Source organism: Euleptes europaea, chromosome 5 (genome assembly GCF_029931775.1).
Source record: "Euleptes europaea isolate rEulEur1 chromosome 5, rEulEur1.hap1, whole genome shotgun sequence".
Taxonomy (NCBI): Eukaryota; Metazoa; Chordata; class Lepidosauria; order Squamata; family Sphaerodactylidae; genus Euleptes; species Euleptes europaea.
This window is the reverse complement of record NC_079316.1, coordinates 90,966,402-90,988,626: the sequence shown is the minus strand read 5'-3', so window position 1 is coordinate 90,988,626 and position 22,225 is coordinate 90,966,402. Positions and strand designations below refer to the sequence as shown.

At 44.3% G+C, this 22,225-nt stretch overlaps 1 protein-coding gene across 1 annotated transcript in view; it reads right to left on the bottom strand.

The window, feature by feature from the left end:
• Positions 1-18,845, bottom strand: part of CDH23 (cadherin related 23) — a 553,698-nt gene extending 534,853 nt beyond the window's left edge. The window contains exons 1-2 of the mRNA XM_056850511.1: positions 18,758-18,845; positions 10,930-11,007 (exon numbers count right to left, since the gene is read on the bottom strand). Coding sequence (XP_056706489.1) covers positions 10,930-11,007; positions 18,758-18,845 — 166 coding nt within the window. The remainder of the gene's footprint in view (positions 1-10,929; positions 11,008-18,757) is intronic.
• Between the last annotated feature and the right edge of the window lie 3,380 nt (positions 18,846-22,225).

The following is a 22,225-nucleotide window of genomic DNA, read 5'->3' as shown; positions in this document are numbered from 1 at the left end:
GAAAGGGAATTCCATACTTCTGGTGCCATGATCGAAAGGCCCTTTTGCTACATGTCTTGCCTCAGATAACGGGGGCATCCGACGAAAGGCCCCAGAAGATTAGACTGTTATAACGTTATTGCCATAGCACAATCTGTAATTACCTATTTTTTTAAAAAAAGCCCTCCAGTGGTAGTAGTGGTAAGGCAGGTGACAGCCATAGAGAGGTGAGGCAAGGAAAATGCTGAGAATGTTGCCATGTAGATGTTCCATTGCCACTGCGAATTCCTCTGCATTAGCAGCAACAATGAGAGCTGTATTTCCAGTGACAGAGAGATCTACACAGAGGATCACATGTGTGTGGAAGCAGCCTGTGTGTGTGTTATATATTATGCACACTCAGTTGCCTCCCTACACTGCAATAGTTTGTGTGTTTCAGTCATTACTTCTGGGTGAAATAACTGACTAGGGGGTCAGTCCACCTGAAAATTGTTCTCAGAGGACCTAAATGAAACAGATGGGCATTGATGGTGTTTTCAAGGAAATTAATCAGCCTGCACTAGCAGCGATGCCAGAAGCTTCATAGGCCCAATCTAGCCTAATGAATTCCAAGCTCTCTGTCTTAATAGCTCTTGACAAGACTAATTTACTCGTGTAAGTGATTAGAGAGGGAATTATCTCTTTAACTGTTGCTTAACACTCCTTTAGGCATCATGTGAGAGAAGAGGGAGGCAGTTAAATTCTAACCAGGTACAGAGAGGAAGGAAGGTTGTTATTAGAGGTGTGGAGGGGGGAGACAAAAATAGTCTTACTAGTATATACTGCCCTGACCTGGATGGCCCAGGCTAGCCTGATCTTGTCAGATCTCAGAAGCTAAGCAGGGTCAGCCCTGGTTAGTATTGGGATGGGAGACCACCAAGGAAGGCAAGGGTTGCTGTGCAGAGGAAGGCACTGGCAAACCACCTCTGTTAGTCTCTTGCCATGAAAACCCCAAAAGGAGTCGCCATAAGTCGGCTGCGACTTGAAGGCACTTTACACACACAGTATATACTGCTTCTAGGAGATGAAAGCAGGCTAAGAACGGTTAGTACCAACGCGGCTGAGGTGAAAGTTCTACAGTGAACATTGTTGGAGCTAAAAAAAGGGGGGGACATTGGGGGCCAAAGTTTTTCCTAAGAGACCTCCCCAGTTACTTTTTTTTCTTGCTGCTGCTTTTGTTTTTCACAACCCTGATTGGCTGCAGCTTCAGTACCGTGCTTTATTTGAGCAAACAGCCACTCTTCCTAGTAGAGACGTAATTCCTGACTTGGCTGTGTAACCATATCACTAAGTGAAGCTAATTCAGAGTGAGAGCAATTATGGAAACACTGCCATCACTCAATCAGCTTCCCTTGCCCCCCACGAAGTGCTGACATATCCATGTCTGAATCCATGACATTTCTGTTGCTAAGAAAGAGTATTGCAAATATAGCCAATTAGGTCACAAAGAGTCTTACAATGCTGCCATCACCTGAATACCCAATACAGGGGATTCCATCCAAATTTGCATTATGGGGGTGACACAACATCTCTCTGCAGCACTGTACCCTACAGATGGGGAGAAGTTCCTCAAAAGACCACTTACAAACGAGGAAACATTTGTGAATTAAGCCTCCCTCTCCCATTCTGACTTAACCTTATACATCAAAAGACCGTTCTTAATCAATTTTCATTAATTGGCTGGAGAATACAATCAATCAAATTTGATTTCGATACAATATCGGCTCAAGAATACAATAGAAATGCATAAATCACAAGGAAAACCTGGAAAGCATCAGTCTTTCTGTCTCACTAGAAGACCTCAGAACGAAGGGGGCCACATTTGTCTAGAAAAGCATCTATCCAAGGATGAACATATAAGCCTCTAGGATGCTTATATGGGGGAGGGATTGTAGGTGCCCTTTTGCATAAATCCAAATTCTGCAATATTTATCTACCCATGTTTGACTTCACTTGCAGAGTTAGTCAAATAATGAACAGCTGAAATGAAGATTTAAAGGTTACAGAACATGCTTATGTAGTCATCTTTTGGGCTTTCAAAAGTACAGTCTTCCATGGCAGAACGTTTTATTTCTAAAAAGGTTTGTGCCCACCCCCTTTCATCTTAGAAATGCAGCCACTCAACATCTGACCTTGTCCATAAGGTATTTTAGAGGACCCATTGCACTGATTTAATTTTATTGAAGTTCTTTCATATCCGGAAGCCTGAGGAAAGGGCAGGTCATATATCATAGAAAAATAAAACTATTTGTAATGTGCAAGACACACACAAGCAGGGACTTGCAACAAACTTGCAGGGAGGGGGGATCTCTCCCACCTTTGCATCCTTCCATCTCCCCCCTTATCTATCTATTAATGTCCCCCTCTCTATTTCTGTCCCCACCCCTTATCTATCAGTCTTCCCTCAGCCCCCTTTCTATCCTTACCCCTTCTATGTCAGTCTTCCCCCTCTCTCTCCCCAACCCCTTATCTGGCAATTATCTCCCCTCTTTCCCCCCGCAGTACGGCTGCCAACCTCCAAGTACTAGCCTCCAAGTATTACAACTGATCTCCAACAGAAAGAGATCAGTTCACCTGGAGAAAATGGCCACTTTGGCCATTGGACTCTATGGCACTGAAGCTCCTCCCCTCCCCAAACCCCACCCTCCTCAGGCTCCACCCCAAAAACCTCCCGCCGGTGGCGAAGAGGGACCTGGCAACCCTACCCCCAGCCCTTCTCAGACAATTCCCACCTATTCCCCCACTCCTTCTCAGACAACTTTCCCACTCTCTTCCTCCATCCTTTCTCAGTCCCCCCTTTCCCCCATGCCACCCCTTCTCAGGCAATCTCTCCCCCTCCTCTTCCCCATCCCCCTCTTTTCTCTCCCCACGGTGGGAGCCACAGCAGTTGCGGCAAGGCCCCTGGGATTTGCAGCAGTGACTGTGGCAGGGCCTTTGGGAGCCACGGCAGCAGCAGAAGCCTAGAAATCCAGAGCTGCGGCGGCTGTGGCAGAGCCCACAGGAGACATCACAAGGGCCCCTTTTGGCAAGTGCGCAGAAAAAGGTTTTGGTTTGGGGGGTTTAACACACACACCCAGTGTATTATTTTGTGTTTTTAGATTTTTCTGCAAAGGAGAAAAGGCTCCTTTCTCTCAGCGTGAGCCTGATTCTCAGATTTAGGTATCTGCAGATCTGCCCATACTTGAGAAATACACACACACACACAACCACACATGTGGGAACCCGTAAGAACTTAAGGAGAGACCATTGCATTTTCCCTGCCCCACTGTTTCCTCATTCCTTTTCCTGAAAACCCCCAAAGCCTCTCCCTCTTTCCTGCTTCGTTCTCTCTTTTCCATCCAACACCCAATCTACCGTATTTTTCGCTCCATAAGAGGCACTTTTTTCCTCCTCAAAAGTGAGGGGAAATGTCTGTGCGTCTTATGGAGTGAATGTGCGCACAGAGCCGGCTGGGCGCGCTGGGAGGCGGGCGGGGAAAGCCGGCTCGCGCCGTTCCAGCGTGCCCAGCCGGCTCTGTGCGCCCCGCCCGCCTCCCAGCTGGCCGTCGGGGCGCACAGAACCGGCTCACGTTGTTCCAGCGCGCCCAGCCGGCTCTGTGCGCCTGCCCGCCGCCCAGCTGGGAGGCAGGCAGGGCGCACAGAGTCAGCTCGCGTCGTTCCAGCGCAAGACGGCTTTCCCCGCCCCGATGGCCAGCTGGGGGGGCGCGTCTTATGGTCAGGTGCGTCTAATGGAGCGAAAAATACGGTACCTTTATCTGCAACTCTGTCTTCAGCTTTCCCTCCCGCCACTGGCACCCTCTACCTAGGAAAACTATGGCCCAGTCATGCAATGCCAGCTGCTGGGCCAGACCCACTTACATGACAGGGTCATCCAGAGGTTGCTGCCAGGCCTAGCTTTGCCAACCTCCCAATGGGACCTGGAGATTTCCGAGAATTACAATTGAACTCCAAACGACAGAGATCTGGAGAAAATGGCTGCTCTGGAGGGTTGACCGTATGACATTATATCTAGCTGACCCCAAACCCTGCTCTCCTCAGACTCCATCACAAAATCTCCAGGAATTTCCCAACCTGGAGCTGGCAACCCTAGCCTGGCCAGGCCCCAACAGGACCTCCCTCAAAGGCTAAAATAGGCCTGGAAAGAGCCCTGCCCCCTGCCACTGCCTTTTACTGACAGAATCAAGCCTGGAATCTGTGGTTGCCCAGCAACAGCCACTGAGGGAATCCATTGCTTAAAGCTACAGACACTCCATTTATCATTTTGGTGTTTTTTAAAAAAACTTTCCAATCTATTTTTTTAAAGATTTTACATTTTTCTGCAAACCTGGGGCCCTTTTCAGGTTGGTTGAAAGATTTGTCTTGCCTGTTCACAGCTTCAGTCACCAGATTTAAGTATCCTCAGATTTGGCTGACTTTGCTGTTAGTATATAGAAAAGTGGGGACCCGCAAGAAACTTGTGGGAGCAGCTATCCCATTCCCCCCCCACACACACACATTTGCTTCCCTTTGCCCCTACTTCTCTCTGTCACTCTTTTTTCCTCCTGTCATCCCTTTTCTCATTCTCCCTCTCCTCCATGCCTGTCACTTTCCCTATCTCTCTTTGTGCCCTACCCCATCACTCTCTCTTTCTGCCCCCATCACCCTCCCAGCCTCCCACCTACTTCCTCTCCCCCTCCCACATCAGTAGTGGTGGCAGTGGCTCTCCCAGAATCACAACGGCTCTCCTAATTACAGGGATCAGTTCCCCTTAGGGTTGCCAGGTCCAGGTGGGGGAATTCCTGGAGACTTGTGGGTGGAGCCTTGGGAAGTGGGGATTGGGGAGGGAAGCAACATCAGCAGGGTATAGTGCCGTAGATTCCACCTTTCAAAGCAGCCGTTTTCTCCAGGGGACCTGATCTGTCATCAGGAGATCTATTGTAATTCTGGGTGACCTCCAGCGCTTACTTGGAGGTTGACAACCCTAGTTCCCCTGGAGGAAATGGCTGCTTTGGAGGATGGAGTCTCTGGCATTATACACTTCTGAGGGCCCTCCCCTCCTCAAACCTCACCTTCCCCAGGCTCCACCCCTCAAATCTCCACGAATTTCCCCAGCTGGAGCTGGCAACCCTCTCTCCTTCCCACACAACAGCTAACCTACCTTTATCTGGTCCTCTGTCTTAAGCTTTCCGTCTCCTCCCCCCACCCAGCCTCTACCTTGGAAAACTACAGTCTTTCTCCGCAGTGGAGACCAAAGCAGCTCACATTAGTCTCCTCTCCTCCTTTTAATCCAAACAACAACCCTGTGAGGTAGGTTAGGCTGAAAGTATGTGACTGTCACATGAACACATGAAGCTGCCTTATACTGAGTCAGACCATCAAAGTCAGTATTGTCTACTCAGACCAGCCGTGGCTCTCCAGGGTCTCAAGGTAGAGGTCTTTCACATCACCTACTTGCCTAGTCCCTTTAACTGGAGATGCTGGGGATTGAACCTGGGACCTTCTGCATGCCAAGCAGATGCTCTACCACTGAGCCATGGCCCATGACGGTCCATAATCACCCAGTGGGCTTCCACAGGAAAATGGAGATTCGAACCTGGGTCTTCCAGACCCTGCTCTGAAGCTCTAGCCGCTACACCACACTGGCTTTCATAGGGTGGCTGCTGTTGAACAATAGCAGGCAGCCAGGCCTAGTTGAGTCACGCAAGTCAGGTGGTATCAAGTCATCCAGAGACTGCTGCCAGGTCTAGGGTTGCCAGCCTCCAGGTGGCACCTGGAGATCTCCCAGAATTACAACTGAATTCCAGACAGAGATCTGTTCCCCCTGGAGAAAACGGCTGCTTTGGAGGATGGACTCTATGGCATTATACCCAACCTGGAACTGGCAACCCTGGCCAGGCCTGGCCCCAATGAGTCCTCCCTCAAAGGCCAAACTAGGCCTGGAGAGGGCTTTGCCCTTTCCCCCTTCCTTTTACTGACAGAAAATGAAACCTGGAATCTGTGGTTGCCTAACAACAGCCACTGAGGGAAATCCATTGTTTAAATCTACGGGCACTCCTTATATCATTTTAAACTCCCCAATGTATTTTTCGTAGATTTCAGATTTTTCTCCAAGCCTGGGTCCCTTTTCAGGTTTGTAGAAAGATCTGTCTTGCCGGTTCACAATTCCAGTCAGCGGATTTAAGTAACCAAAGGTTTGCCAACTTCATATAACATGATGATGATAATGATATATATCCTTTCCCAAGGGTGGCATGAATTTGACAATGGTGTGTTACAAGCATGAACACAGGGGAGAGGAGACACATGCAAGAAGGCAGAGGCTTCTGCAATTGGGTCCCTGATAAGATCACAGCTATTAGCCTGAGTAGGGAGAGAGGCCCATTTTGCACACACAAGGCTTACAGTCAGTTCGAACAGCATTACAAGCCATCCACAGACCCTGATTGAAGAGCACAACCTTAACGGATTGAGAGCCTGGGAAAAAGCAAAGAGAGACCCAAATCGATTTCTACATTTACTAAAACTGATCGCTGGCTAAATAAATAAATAAATAAATAAAAGCGACATCTATCAGTCAGTCTCTGAAATTTTCTCCAAGGGCACAATTACACAAACACACACACTGCCCCCTATTCTCAGCCAACTCACAAGGAGCTCAAGCAGCCTGATCTGGAAGATGCATTTATTTGTGTAGGGTGGTATGAAGAAAAAAGCAGATACAGGCTTTCTTTTCACCTCTTTAATTTTTCTGTAGCTTTTTTTTTTTTTTTTTTGCTCAACAGGACTTTTTCCTCCACCCTGACATTTCTTATAAAATATGCTTACAATTACCTGTAATTGTTGTTTATTGAGTGGTCACACATGGGTTCAGTGCCCGCACAAACCTACCACAGAGAGGTTTTAGAAGCTCTAAAGAAGTCCCACATGGGGGATTGAGAGATGCCTTACTATGTTGGGTGGGTGTGAGCTCTAGCTGAATATGGATTGAAGCCCTGCTCTTCCAACTGCCACAGCTTCCTCGGCTTCTTCATCTATGGTGTAGTGGTTTGAGAATGTGCAGGAGGAGGACCAGGTTGTAGCTTTACAGCCTGCATCATTGGAGAGACCATGGCAAAGATCAGCAGAAGTCGCTTGTGCTCGAGTCAAATGAGCATTGAGCAGCAAGGAGCAGTCATGGTGTAGGAGCCAGAGTGGTGTAGTGGTTAAGAGTGGTGATTTGGAGCAGTAGATTCATCTCTAGGTGGACTGTCACCTTCATCTGACTCTGCTGCGAGCTCAAAAAAATTGAAGAAGAAGAGTTGGGGGCAGTGTGTGTGTTTGTGTAATTGTGCCTCTACCTCAAAAAAACACCACTCTAGAGCCCCTCAAACATTTCCCAATAGTTTCCTTATGTTGGGGAAATTTTCTCTCTGTGATTCTTAGCTCTGACATAGCTCAAGGTTATGTCAATGGGAGATCTTTGTGGGGCTCTGGGGAGACTGTTTTTCAAGATAGAGGCACCAAATTTGCAGCATAGCTGCTGGTTAGTCTGCTTACATAAATCCCTGAGTTTGGTAAAGAGTGGGTCAAGGGGTCGAATTTTATGTATGGGCCCCCAAATGGAAAACAATTGAAACAATTGAGAATGGATTAGGACACCCTCTTTGGAGGCACATAAAATCGGTCCTCCTGACCCAGTCTTTACAAACTTGGGGGGGGGGGTCTTCTAAGGAGAGTCACCTGAAGCTAAGCTGCAAATTTGGTGGCTCTACCTTAAAAAATTATCCCCCCAGAGCCCCACAAAGATTTCCCATAGAGCCAGCATGGTGTAGTGGTTAAGAGCGGTGGTTAAGAGTGGTGGACTCTGATCTGGAGAACCAGGTTTGATTCCCCACTCCTCTACATGAGTGGTGGAAGCTAATCTGGTAAACCAGATTTGATTTCCCCACTCCTCCACATGAATCCAGCTAGATGACCTTGGGCAAGTCACTCTCTCTCAGCCCCACCTATGTCACAGGGTGTCTATTGTGGGGAGGGGAAGGGAAGGTAATTGTAGGCTGGTTTGATTCTTTCTTAAGCGGTAGAGAAAGCTGGCATATAAAAACCAACTCTTCTTCTTCTTCATAGGGTTTAATAGACCCAAAAATGTTCGGATATTCAAAAAAAGCCAGGAAAAAAAACATATTGGTACAGGGATTCAACTTTTTTTGGATTTTCCAACAAGACTCAGGTCTATTAAGCCCAAATCTGAAAAATACCAGAAATTGTTTTGGGTGCACACCCCTAGTTGCTAATATGTAATAAGAATCTCAAAATGGATGCCTGGTTGAGGATTATACTTCTATCACAAGAGTCTACTTTCACACCCAAATTTGGATTTTGAACACCTGGTAAATGCATATTGGGTAGAGCTAACATAAACACAGGGTCAATCTCAGTTTCATTTCCAGCTCACAGTACTTTTGCTGTCCAGCTGCCAACTTTCAGCTTATAACATGTGAAGAACAGGGGCCTATCTCAATAGAATCTAGATACAATCCCTTGAACCCAGAAATGGATTCAAGATACTACAATGGAGTTATATAAAATGATATCTTTCCTCCCCATGTTTTCAGGTTTGAGGAGAACTCAAACTGGAAGCTGCCTTCCATCTTAGTTAAATTTAGTTAAATTTTACTCAGTAAAATCAGGCTGTAGTTATGCTGGCTGTTACACCACATCCTATGCCAAGGAGTAACACAGCTTAATTGTGACATAAAAAGCCATATAAACCTTTTATTAATTTAAAAAAGATTACTATGTCTGGTTACAGGTCTAGCAATTGAGTACATCTTCGGTGCTTTTATGCTTTGAGTTTTATGTGGTTTTGTGCTTCTGGGTTTTCATTGGTTGGTTTTTAACTATTGTTAATATTAAGGATATTATGTTTTAATGATTTTGTCTAGCTTTATTTTGTGTGCCACCTCAAGTAGGTTTCTTAAGAGGCAGCATATAAATGGTTTGAATAATCTACTTTCCCCAACCTGCTTTTTCATTTCAAATCTCTTCTTATCCCACTGTCCTTCTCAAAATCACTCCCATGGCGAACGTTTCCCCACGGATGAGTCATTTTTCTTTTCCACTCATGCTCCATCTCCATTCGGAGATGGGGTCTCTAGTATATGAACATTTGAAGATGCTGTATACCAAGTCAGACCACTGGTCCATATCACGTAGTATATTCTGTCTGACAGCAGGTCTCGGGCAGACAATGGAATTTCCCAGTATGTGCCGCTTGAGATCCATTTAAGTGGAGATGCCAGGGATTGAACCTGGGACGTTCTACATTCAATGCATATGCCCTGCCACTGAGCTATATTCCTTTTTAACAGCACTTCGAACAGGAATCCAGATGTGGATTCATTACTAAATCTTAGAGAAGTGTGTTTTTTATATTATTCTTTCTATTGTTCCTAACAGTTCTAAACATTTTATTTTTGCCTTTGTGATTAGGGTTGCAAATTCTGAGTTGGGAATTTCCTGGAGATTTGGGGGTGGAGCCTGAGGAGGGTGGGATTTGAGGAGGGGAGGGACCTCAACAGGGTTATAAGGCCATAAAGTCTTCCCTACAGAGCAGCCATCTTCTACAAGTGAACTGATTCTGTCTTCTGGAAATCAGTTTTAATTCTGGGAAATCTTCAGATTCCACATGGAGGACAGAAACTCTATTTGTGATAGCTGCATGAAGTTGAAGTGAGGGCTTTCTTTCTTTAACTCTCATGGCAATAGAGAACAGTTTGGAAGCAGCCAGAAGCCACTTTTTATCTGGCCTAGGTGGGAAACTCCACTCATTAGAAAGTTAGAACTGGTGCTGATTGGCAGCTCAACAGCAGAAAATTTTCTAGAGGGACCATTCCCCAGGCCCCAATGTGACTGCTATAAAAAGGGACTTTAACATCATGATCCTCTGCTTCCCTTTGCCAGCCTCCATCACCTGACAATCAGCCAGGACAGAAGAAACATTTGAAGCTGTACTTTGTTTTGTTTTTATATTGTAAGCTATCTTGGAGATCAATCAAAAAGCAAGATATAAACCTTTACAATATATACCCTCCCATTCTTCCTTCCAGAAGTGCAACTTGGTTAGAGCTGTAAAGGAGCTTCCTTCCATTTTTTTTCTTTCTTTTTTTCTTTTTTAAATTTTATTTTATTTTATTAGAAAAAAATCCAATGACAATAACAGTTAAAAAAAAGCAGAATTACTGACAGTCTTCGTAATTTAAAATACAATATATATATTGTATATATACACATACATACATAATAAAATAAGATCAAGTCTCCCATGCTACAGCTTATTTCTGTCTTCATATTCATCATTACATTCTGACTGAGCGCAACACATTCCTCTTTCGAGCTTCCCCCCATTTTAAGGGTAGAGATTTAAACAAGATAAGAAAATGAGTTTTTCTCCTATTGTAACTACTGTCTTTTAATAACTGATGTTATTAAAGCAATATTCAAGTATGTAATGCCCACCCATGTTTAAGTAGTAGTTTTGTGAGATGGTACATAAAAAGCCAGATATCAGCTTCCTCAGATGATTAGTAAGGGCAGCAGGCCAGGCAAAGTAGCAAAGTAGTTGTAAGAAAGCCTCCACAATTTGTAAAAACATGGAACTAATTTTTCTTAATACAAAATACTACTGCCCTGTGCAAAAGGCACCCAATTATTCCCCTTTAATCAGATTTTAACCTGTAACAGACAACCTAATCAACAGAACATTTATCAGCCTTCTGCAAGCAACCAAAGACAGTGAAAATTTTAATACTCTAGGAGGGAACCCGTTTCCCTTTATAAGCAGCTCCTTTAAAAATCAACTTGCTGAATTGCAATTCTGACTCTCTGACTCTCCAAAGACAGTGGGATGCAAGAGTTCCATTTTATTCATTAAACACAAGCTCAGTGTACTTACCCACTGGAGTATCTTCATTGATCAACAGGTATGTGTCAAAGAAATAATTTATGAAGTACGGCAATCGATTGCTCAGTCCTAGAAAGTTGGAAGAGGAAGAGGCTTTATTTGTAAGGTTGTATTTATATTAAGACAATTGATATTTTATTAGAGCAAAGCCCAGAGCATTTTATTAGACAACCCAGAGCAAATAGCTGAGAATATAACAGGTAAAGAGGGAGTTCTTGCATTACCCACAGCAGCTAGCCCCAGCATAATTAAAGGAATATAGTTATCCATTTAACTCAAGACACAGCAAATTGGTTCAGTATGGAAATGTAAAACAGATCCAAGGCCACGGACAAGCTGGCTTACTAGGCGGCAGTACCACATATCAAAGAAACAAATGGTGGGAGACTTCAATGCCATACAGTCCAATCGCCAAAGAAGCCATTTTCTCCAGGTGAACTGATCTGTATCGGCTGGAGATCAGTTGTAATAGCAGGCAATCGCCAGCTAGTACCTGGAGGTTGGCAACCCTAGGTGTGTGTGTGGGGGGCACTGATTTCCTCATAGGCAGCATAAACTTTTATAACCCTGATGCCTATGAGAATACCTTAGTGTCCATGAATTATTAGCATCAAAATCACATACATCAAATAAGAATAGTTTTTTTCAAGTTAGGAATTTTTTGTGCGCATAATATACCATTACATAACGAACAATTCCCATAAGTTACCAAATGGACTCCTTTAAGTACTTTGCTGTGCTCACAGTCATAGAAGCTGAAGGAAGACCCCCCCCCCAGATGAGTTAAACATGATAAGAATGGTGGTGATATGGGAAAACCCATAAGGGGTATCTTAGATGGACAGCAGTTGGAGGAGAACTACTTTTTCAAAACACCAGCCACAATTTTTTTAAAAAAAAATTCCTGTTCAAAGAACAAGTCCCCATTCCTTGAACAGGGAAGTAAATAATAGTGTAACAAACAGATTACATGGTTTACTTGAAGTCGGTATGTGTGTGAAGAATTAATCACTTGCAATTTTAGAGAGCCAGTGTGGCATAGACGCTAGAGTATCAGACTAGGATCTGGGAAACCCAGGTTCAAATCCCCACTCTGCAGCTGGGAAACTTCAGGCCAGTCACTTTCCTTTAGCCTAACCAACTTCCCATGATTGTGAGGATAAAATGGAGCCAGGGAGAATGAGGTAAACTGCTTTGCGTCCCCACTGGGAACAAAAGGCAGAGCAGAAATATGTAAATAAATTAACTGATTTTAAAAGTCTGGCTTTCCAAACAAAAATCTTACATAGTTCTCCATGCACAATGATGCATCTGTTAGCACCACTCTGGCTACGGCCCTGCCTGGATCGCAGTGGGAGCAGCACAGAGGTGAATTAGCAGGGTTACCAATCAAGATGGGGAGTGTATTGTTCAGGTTGCACAAGAGTTTGGGCCTGTCCATGAGATAATTTTTTGCATGTATGTTTGTTTGTTCCTCTGAACACACAATCCACACATCACCCCTCGACATTTCTCAGTGGACCAAACACTCAGGTAACACTGGAAAAGTGTGATGGTTCCAGTATGTTCATTGCAACGACTGCTACATGGAAAGAGATTGTTGAGAGTGATACTGGAACCTAATCTGCCAGTACAAATGAAATTTGTCCACTTTGAGTGAAAATTTGTCCACTGTATATAGTTTGAGTGAAATTTGTCCATGGTATATAGTTGTGTATATATTTTGTTTAGTACCTTCATGTGTTTGTCCACATATTGCATGTTATTAGATAGTTAGTTAGGTAGTTCCTTAGCCATTGTCATTGTTGTAAATAAACTTGTGTTTGCTTAAGATACCATGTGTGCTGTTTATTTGGTTGAGTACATGACATACAACATTTGTCTCTTATTTGCTAAGGAACTCACCCCCACCAAAAATGTATGCTTGTGTGTAAATGTCTTGTTTGCCTTTATTTTGAACATATTTTTAAATTTACTCTTCAGACAATGTTCACTCCCTTTCACGTGACTCATCATAGAATCAGATTTTCTTAAAGAGGTGCAAAAACAATGGCTACCTCCTACAATAAAGCTATTGCCAAAATATACCCATTACATGGTCTGCTTTTAGAAAAGACCTGAACGCTAACTTTACCACTAACCCCAACCACTTTGCTTTTGCTGCTGCCAATATAATAGGAGCCAAATAGATCTTCCCAAAGACAATGGATTTTTAAAATGATTATTTTCTTTTTGTTGCATGGGAATAGGAGATGGCAATTACTGTTTTAGCACATGATTAATACCTCATATTGTTTCTAGGGCTGCAGAGCCTTTTGCCTTGTCAGCCTTAATTCCACCAGAGCGTTTCTTCCTTTCTTCCTTTAATAACGAGGCTCGTTTATTCCAGCTCTTAATTTATACTCAAAATAACCAAATAAAAGCACACACGCCTGCCTTTTCAATAGCTACAACAAACCAGACTCTTGGATGAGGACTCGATCATTTATAGTGCACAATTCTGAGCACTGTGACAAACTGGAATATAGACTTTGTGAAGAGTTGTATAATCACAGCCTTTTTCATGATTGTTATTAGCATTTAAAGCTAGAAGAGTTTCAGATACAGTTCCTATGTCCCCCTGTTCCTTGCAGGAAGTAAGGTTGCCAGCTCCAGGTTGGGGAACTCCTGGAGATTGGGGGTGGAGCCTGGGAAGAACAGGGACCTCAGTAGGGTACAATGCCATAGAGTCCACCCTCCAGAGCATCCATTTTCTCCAGGAGAACTGAACTCTGTAGTCTGGAGATGAGCTGTAATTCCAGGGGAACCCCACTTTGAGGCTGGCATCCTTAGTTTCAAAGCAAATAACAATGTTGATCAACCATACTTGCAACAATCTGGTGAGCCTGATCCCTCCTGTAGTTTCTGATATGGTGAACTGAAGCTTTATGTAGTTTGGGTAGGGTTGCCAACCTCCAGGTAGTAGCTGGAGATGTCCTGCTATTACAACTGATCTCCAGCAGATAGAGATCAGTTCACGTGGAGAAAATGGCTACTTTGGCTATTGGACTCTATGGCATTGAAGACCCTCCCCTCCCCAAACCCCACCCTCCTCAAGCTCTGCCCCCAAAACCTCCCACCAGTGGCAAAGAGGGATCTGGCAACCCCAAGTTTTTTTTGTGGGGGGGTTGTTTGTTCCTTTTGTTGTGAATACTGTATGGCCATGGGTAAGAAATTGATAAAATGATCATACTACTTTCCTGGAAGCTTGCTAAATGGAAAAGCCTTTTAATTCCAATTTACACAAGCTCAATTTACCCTTTTAAGTTTTTTTTAATTGGTGTTTTAATATAATTTAGGCATGTCTTGAGGTCTTTTCACCATATGATATTCAATTTGTCAAAAGTTATTAAAGGACTGATGTGGTAATTTTGATAACTCTGCACAGTCGTTTCCCTGTATTCCATGCTGAGTGTTTGTCACTACTACTGCTAGGAAAAGGTAGGCAGTACTGTCCCCATGAGGTACCTGTGCTGGCATGCAGAATCTAGTCATGTTCCTAATTCTTTATATGGGCTGCTCTCAGGTATGCATTGGAACATACACCTGATCTCTTTTCTAACTGTTACTTTCAGTAGGTATCAACCTGTGCGTGTATGTTGTAAATGGCCCCTGTACAACCTGATCCTATACAAGTTCCACTGTGTTTGTTCCCAAGGAAGGATGTGTATGGCTGCACACTTTGACACCCAAATCTCTTCAAAAATATTAAGGGTCAACAAATGTCTTCAGTAGAAAAAGGAAATAGGGGACCAGTTCTTAAAAGGAAATAGCGGACCAGTTCTTCAGTTCTCAGTGGGTTTTTCCAAGAAGTCTGGGATAATATTAATTGGAATAAGCTTCTTTTAATCTACCCAACAGATTCTGCATATTTCTGAAGTACATTTCACACTATGCTGTAAAGCTGTCCTTATTGTACTAGTGCTGGATAAACTTTCAGGTGCTGCAGTGGTGGTTTGCATTCAGAACCGGGCACCTGCTTTATAGGTGAGCCAGAAACATGATGCAAAATATTTCTGACAGGCCAATTAAACCCCCAATTTCCCATGTTTAATAATGTCTGGTGTCTGGCAGCTAAACTGGATCTCTTAATAAGTATGAGTGCTGGCTACTGCAGCACTGGCTGGGAACCAAAGTAAGCCCATCTGTCAAATACATTATGCTCTGCATTTGTACCTTTTCAGAAACTTGCTAGATCTCTCTCTCTCTCTGTGTGTGTCTATGCCACACACTGTGCATATTTTTGCTTTTCCTCCCAATCAGTACAGCCAGTGGATGAAATGTTGGCCCTTGGACTTTGTAACTTGTGGTTTTGATTTCCCCAGATTGAGCAAAACAAAACAAATAGTCAGAACTTTAACAAGGTGTTTCATATTTGCGTCACTTGCTTCTCCTTCCTCCTCACATTTCTATCTGGATTCCTCTCTTCCCATTTCTTAAAATAAACCATGTTCTCCTTCCCACCACCGAAATCCTAGCAATGTTACAAATGACTATCATTGTACTTCCATCACCAAACTGATATATAACAACATCAGGATATGGAACCAAGCAGGTACATTTTCAAATCCTAGCTGGCATGGGGAAAGTTGCTGAATCATTATTGAACACGAATTATCCTTTTATCTTGAAACTAATGAAACTGCTACTTTAGAGTGAGTGTATAACTCTCTCCTCTTTGCCTGCTTAATCTATTAAAAAATTCTGTTAATCAAAACAATGGCAGACGGATAAGGGAGAACAATAGTGTGCAATGGATGCCTTTCTTGGTCATCCCATCCACTAATCTTGTTCCTGCACAACATCTATCCCCGTGGTCCTATGAAGTGCTCTACATCAGCTTTATTCTAAAGTGTAAAATGGCAGACCAGAGACAGGTAATGGCAAAGAGGCAGATAACTGCAAACCATATCAATAAACAAAGCCTACTGGAACTCTTCAGAAGGAGATGTCTTGGAACCTGTGCAAGTCCTATAAAAGAGATGCTTGTGCGCAACTCAAAACAGGCAGACAGATGGAAGCGTATCTCTCTAGGACAATGTAACATCAGCAGCATTGGGTTCTTTAAGCAGTAAGTTTGTTTATTTTTTATTTGATTTGATTTCTACCCTGCACCTTTCCCGGCAAAGCCAGCCCAGAGCGGCTTCCAACAGTCAATACATATAATATAAACGCTACATACATTTAAAACATAATTCCGATCTAATATTATAAAATCCTAAATTATAATTTAAAGATTAAGATGGTGTCCTGTGCTACATAGCCACTTTATATGGTAGACAATCTTTTATAGGTGAGGAGTGGTCTAGCAATGGTAACAAAAAAGTGGGGGACAGCCAACCTATGAAAGCTCACAGGCCCAAAAAGTAGATAAAGGAGTAGGAGGGGGGGAAATTGGGGAGGGGAAGAAAATGGACAGCAAAGGAAGAAAATGGACAGCTTTGGAGGGCTTTAAGAGGGGAGTGGACATATTCATGGAGGAGAGGGGTATTCATGGCTATTAGTTAGAATAGATACTAGTCATGATGCAGGTCTATTCTCTCTAGTATCAGAGGAGTATGCCTATTATTTTGGGTGCAGTGGAACAGGGGCAGGATGGTGCTGCTGCAGCCCTCTTGTTTGTGGCTTCCTAGAGGCACCTAGTTGGCCACTGTGTGAACAGACTGCTGGACTTGATGGGCCTTGGTCTGAGCCAGCAGGGCCTTTCTTATGTTCTTACGGAAAGGGAGTAAAAAGAAGCGGGGAAGGACCAAACTTAAAAGGGTAAAAGAGGGGAAGGGAAGGGAGGGCAGCTGATGTATACATAACCGCTGCTGACCTCAACTGTATGTCTGGCGGAACATCTCTGTCTTACAGGCCCTGCCGAACTGAGCTAAGTCCCACAGGGCCCGGGGTCTCATTAAACTTAGAGTTCTACCAGGCTGGGGCCAGAGCTGATAAGGCCTTGGCCCTGGTCAAGAACAGCCAGACAATTTTGGGGCCAGGGACCACTAAAAGGTTGTTACCAGATGAGAGCAATGCTCTCTGAGGGATATATAGGGAGAGGTAGTCCTGTAGATATGATGGCTCCAGACGATTTAGGTAAGTACCAAAACCTTGAACCTGATTCAGTACTCAATCTGGAGCCTGTGCAGATGGCAGAGCACAGGTTGTATATGTGCTGTCTATGGGGTCCCAGTAAGGACCCGCACCACTGCATTCTGGACCAGTTGTAGTTTCTAGAGCAACTTCAAGGGCAGCCCTGTGTAGAGCGAGTTACAGTACTCCAGCCTAGAAGTGACAGTTGCATGGGTCACTGTGGCCAGGCCAGTATGGGACAGCTAAGGGATCAATTGCCAGGCTTGACGAAGATAGAAAAATGCCATTATCACGATCCGTGCATACCAAGCGAGAGAGACTGCTTTCCAAAATGTCTGACTGGAGTTTTCATTTTTCTCCTTAGACACCAGAGGCTTTTTCAAGTTAACAACCAAGTAACAGAGATTTATTAAACATTGTACAAGGGATGGATTTGGAGGGAAATCGTAGGTAGGGAAGGTAATAGAACCACAGCTAGTTTATAAGTTTTTCTACAGAGAAGACATAGATCTCAGATGGCTTAGTTAGTACAGAATTACAATTCTTAAATTAGGTCCCCAAATTCAGTTCACAGAACTTCCTATAGATGTTCCTATTCAGACTCTGCTGCCTAGCTAACAGGGAAGTATGGAGATTATACAATCTCACCCCCCCCCCCCCAGAGAAGTATGGAGATTGTTCCTCAAATCTCTCTTCCAGTTCTCTCTATAGATCTACCCCACTGTCGTGGCAGTAATCCCTTAACAAAACCCCATATCTGGAATATCTCCTTCCCAGAGCCTATTCCCTTTCAGTGACCTAAGAAAGGGTTGACGTGGAAGCCAAGCGGATTAGCAGTCTTGTCCAGGATACCCATCAGAAAGTCCACGGCCACATAGAAAAAGTGTAGTTTATTTGTACAGTGCAGAAATATATACAGATACTCCTTTCACACTCTCCGCTCATAACATCCCGCATAGAACTGTGGTTTCACTTCAATATATACACCTGGTGGACGCAGCCACCAATCACAGTAGATATCCAATTATCCTGGCATTGCTACTGCATTGCATCAGCCACCTGGCTCTAACTGGATCAGGCCAGCATTCTCTAGCTCCCCAGGTACTTTCCAGGCTGATTACATCATCCTTAGATCCCTCTGATCTATCCTGCCCTGTCAAACGAATCTGACAGACTTGTAATCTTGACAAGGGTCCCTTTCCTCCCAATCTCTTCCTGTCCGTCCACAGGAGTTGTTTCACAACCGTTTAGGCAAACCTGAACCCTCAGGTTCCCAGAGTCAAAAACAGCTACTGAAAAAACAGCTACCAAAAAGAGAGAGTGAGCTCCTTAGCTCCCCCCGCTCCATGCCAGATTTTTCCCCTCTGAGCTTCTCTCAAAGATTAACTCTTTGTTCATCACAGCTGTCTTTGATGTATTTGTGACCTGGGCCTCCAATGACAGGGAGGCATCCAGAGTCACATCCAAACTCTTGATGGAGGCAACCAGAATCAATTGCACTCCGTCAAAAGGCTTGCGTGCAAAGGTGGCCAGTAGGGTTGCCAGTTCCCTCGTCGCCACAGGTGGAAGTTCTTTGGGGCGGAGCCTGAGGAGGGAGGGGTTTGGGGAGGAGAGGGACTTCAATGCCATAGAGTCCAATTGCCAAAGCAGCCATTTTCTCCAGGGAAACTGATCTCTGTCGCCTGGAGGTCAGTTGTAATACCTCCATAACCTTCTTGGAGGGTAGGAGAACCATATTGGTCTATTTTCATGTGCGAATGGTAAGCTTTGATTTTCACTTCTGTTTCCATGCCCCTTGATGTTACTTTGTATAAGTTTAATTGTGGTCTGTGTATGTGAGCATTATTTCCTCTGGAAAAAATTTTGTTCAATATACCTGTTGTACATAATTGTGCATAATTGTCATTACACAGCAGAAATTCTATTTCAGTAAAGTGAATCATTCATATGAGCCTACGTGCTGTTATTATCGTTAAATTCACTATTGTCAGCATAGGTTTATTGTTTCCTTAGTACCTGGAGGTTGGCAACCCTAGTGGCCAGAGATGTGGCTGCTTCACCTCGCTGTGCTAAGGCTGGCCTGGGGCCAGGCTGGGAGATGTGTGTGTGTGTGTGTGTGTGTGTGTGTGTGTGTGTGAAGTCAGCCTCCTGGGCGCCACATACTTCTTTGCAGCCTTACTCTTTCCTGGCAGCAGTCGTGCGGGCTGAGGAGGCAGGGCGGCGGCACGTGTTCTGCGTGAGGCAAGTGCAGCAGCCGAACAGGCAGCTGCCCTTCACAACTTCTGGCTGACACAGCAGCACCCCCTATGGCCGCTGCCCAGGGCAGCCACCCCTTCACCCCCCTAGATCTGGCCCTGGAGCCAAGTCAAGAGAGGCAGGTCTCTATCCCTGCCAGTGCTAAAATTGAATCCTTTCCACTGCAGAGTGATTTTGCCTCACTGTCCTTTCAGCATGGCATGCAATGCAAAGCTGGAGATACAGTACCCTTGCTCATTGCACGTGTCCTCTCCCAACCCCCAACCCCCCAAAAAAACAATCCAGCAAAAAGGGGGGATAATGGCCCTACAGAATCTTGCAAAATTCAGCAAGTGTGACCCACAGCCCATGGGATGAAGACTGCTGTAACAGACCAGCAAGGCACATTACACTTCTGTAATGGAAGTATATTTTTGTGCAAACATCTCTCTACAGAACTCCAACAATGTTTCTGTTGCAGTGAGTCTCTGTCAAGATTCTCGTAGAGCAGCATTCTAGGATGAAGCTGCACCCTTGGTGCTGGGTTGTGCTTGCCTCCTGTTGTTCATTCTCAGGTTTCTATGATGGCTCTCTTTCCTAGACAGTACGAGCAGCTTATGATAAACTGATCTGTTCTAAAAACAGTTGGCAGCTGAACTATCAATTATTGATGCTCCTGTAAGACTAGGAGAGCCCAGCCAGACACAGATGGTCATTGTGGATTACTATGTTTACCATAGAGCAATATTCAAGCAATTGATGCCATAAGCACCTCCAGCATCTCAGGATGCAATCCTACTCATGCTTACCTGCAAAAGGCACAATGAACACAGCAGTACTTACTAAACATGCATATCAGGCTGTACCACTCAATTAGTTCAGGGGAAAAAAGAAAGAGTAGGGGGCCGGCACAGTTGTATATATTAACCAAAAGGTGCTGGTAGTTGACCTCCAATACAATTACTGAGATCTATTTGGATGAACTGTATCAACCACCTGAGGGTTTTAGGCTTAACTGTTCTATTTAGCTGAACTAAAATTGAACTGAATTGTGCAGTTACCTCATATGAACACTAGAGGGAAACAATCATATATATTCAGAAGAACCTTAGAGCTACAACTAATTTGGGAGGACATTTAAATCGTTTTGACAGGCAACAGTAGCATAAATTTAAGTATCACAAATTTGCAAATAAAGTAAATGGGGGAGGGAAAAGATATTGTTGGGCACGGTGGAAAAGCCCCTTTGTATGATGACCACAATAGCCTTTTTGATGAAAACACAGGAAAAGTTAAACAGACAAGTTAAGCGAAGGAAGGAAGGAAGGAAGGAAGGAAGGAAGGAAGGAAGGAAGGAAGGAAGGAAGGAAGGAAGGAAGGAAGGAAGGAAGGAAGGAAGGAAGGAAGGAAGGAAGGGAGACCCAAGTTTATAAGAAGGTAACTAGAACACAGAAACAATGGCAATTCTCCCTCTGAAAATCCGAAACGCAACAGTACCTGTTTATCCCCAAGGTTAGCAGGAACACATGGGGTCATTTGAATTTTACTTATTTACTTCGCTTATATCCTACTTTTCTGCCCAACAGGGATTGAAAATGGCTTACAACGTTCTCTCCATCTCCTTTTTTATCCTCACAACAACACTGTTAGGTAGGTTAGGCTACGTGTATGTAATTGGCCCAAGGTCACCCAGCAAGCGGGGATTTGAACCCGGGGATTTGAACCTGGGTCTCCCAGATCCCAGCCTGACATTTCAGCCACTACACCACATGAACGCTTTGTAAGCTGGAGAACATCGAGAAAATGTGGTCATCTTTATATTAACAGAGCCAGAGCTTCCTGAAATTTTAAATATAAACATTTTAATGACGTATCGTGGACTTTAAAATACTTTTGTGGCTGCTAGAAGCTTTCGTTTAAAAATGAAAAACAGGCTAAAAAAACCCTTTGCCTGACACACAGACAACATCAAAGCCAGCATCAGACTTCTATGTGGAGGAAGCCCATGGGGAAGACAGCACTGGTGGTGGGGGGGCTTGTGTTGGATGTACCGTGTTTCCCCGAAAATAAGACACTGTCTTATATTTATTTTTCCTCAAGAAGACACACTATGGCTTATTTTCAGGGGATGTCTTATTCCGAGGGAATCAGAACTGTCCTCCCTCTCGGCTCCCGTTCTCCCCTTACCACCCCCTTCCGGTCCTGCCCCCAGAGGCCCAGGCGCGCTGGTTGCCAGGCCTTTGAAGTGGCCGCGGGAGACTGCATCTGCTCAGCTGGGCTCCTCCTGGTCTTTTCCACCCCAGCCCCGGGCGCGCTGCCTTTGAAGCAGCCGCAGGAGACTGCATCTGCTCAGCTGGGCTCCTCCTGGTCTTCTCCACACCAGCCCCAGGGTGCCTTATTTTCGGGGTATGGCTTATATTAAGCAAATGCTTAGAAATGCTGCTACGGCTTATTTTATGGGTATGTCTTATTTTCGGGGAAGCACGGTAGCTCGTGGCATCATGGTCCCAGGCAGCGATGACTGGAAGTGAGCCAAGTGGTGGAAAATAAGCCTGGAAAGAGATTCTGCTTATGGGATTTCCCCAAAACATTTAGCAAAACTATCAAATGGGGCCACAACTGACTTCATACCTTGTGCATCATCTTAAATTTATCTCCAGTATTATTAATACAAGGGCTTACTAATGGCTGTGTTTTGCATGGGATGCTGACAAGACCAGGTCTTTAGATCATGTATGACATGCAACAGTGGTGTCCCCCTTCCCACTTTTTTAAACATTGAGCCTGATGAAGAGTTCTCATGCACGCAAAAGCTTGCAAACTGTTTTGCGCCGTTTTGATTGGTACTAAGAAACGGCATCATATCATGACTGTTACTGTAAATTTGTCTCCATTGAAACATTTACTTACACTGCGTTGAAATATAAGCCTCTTT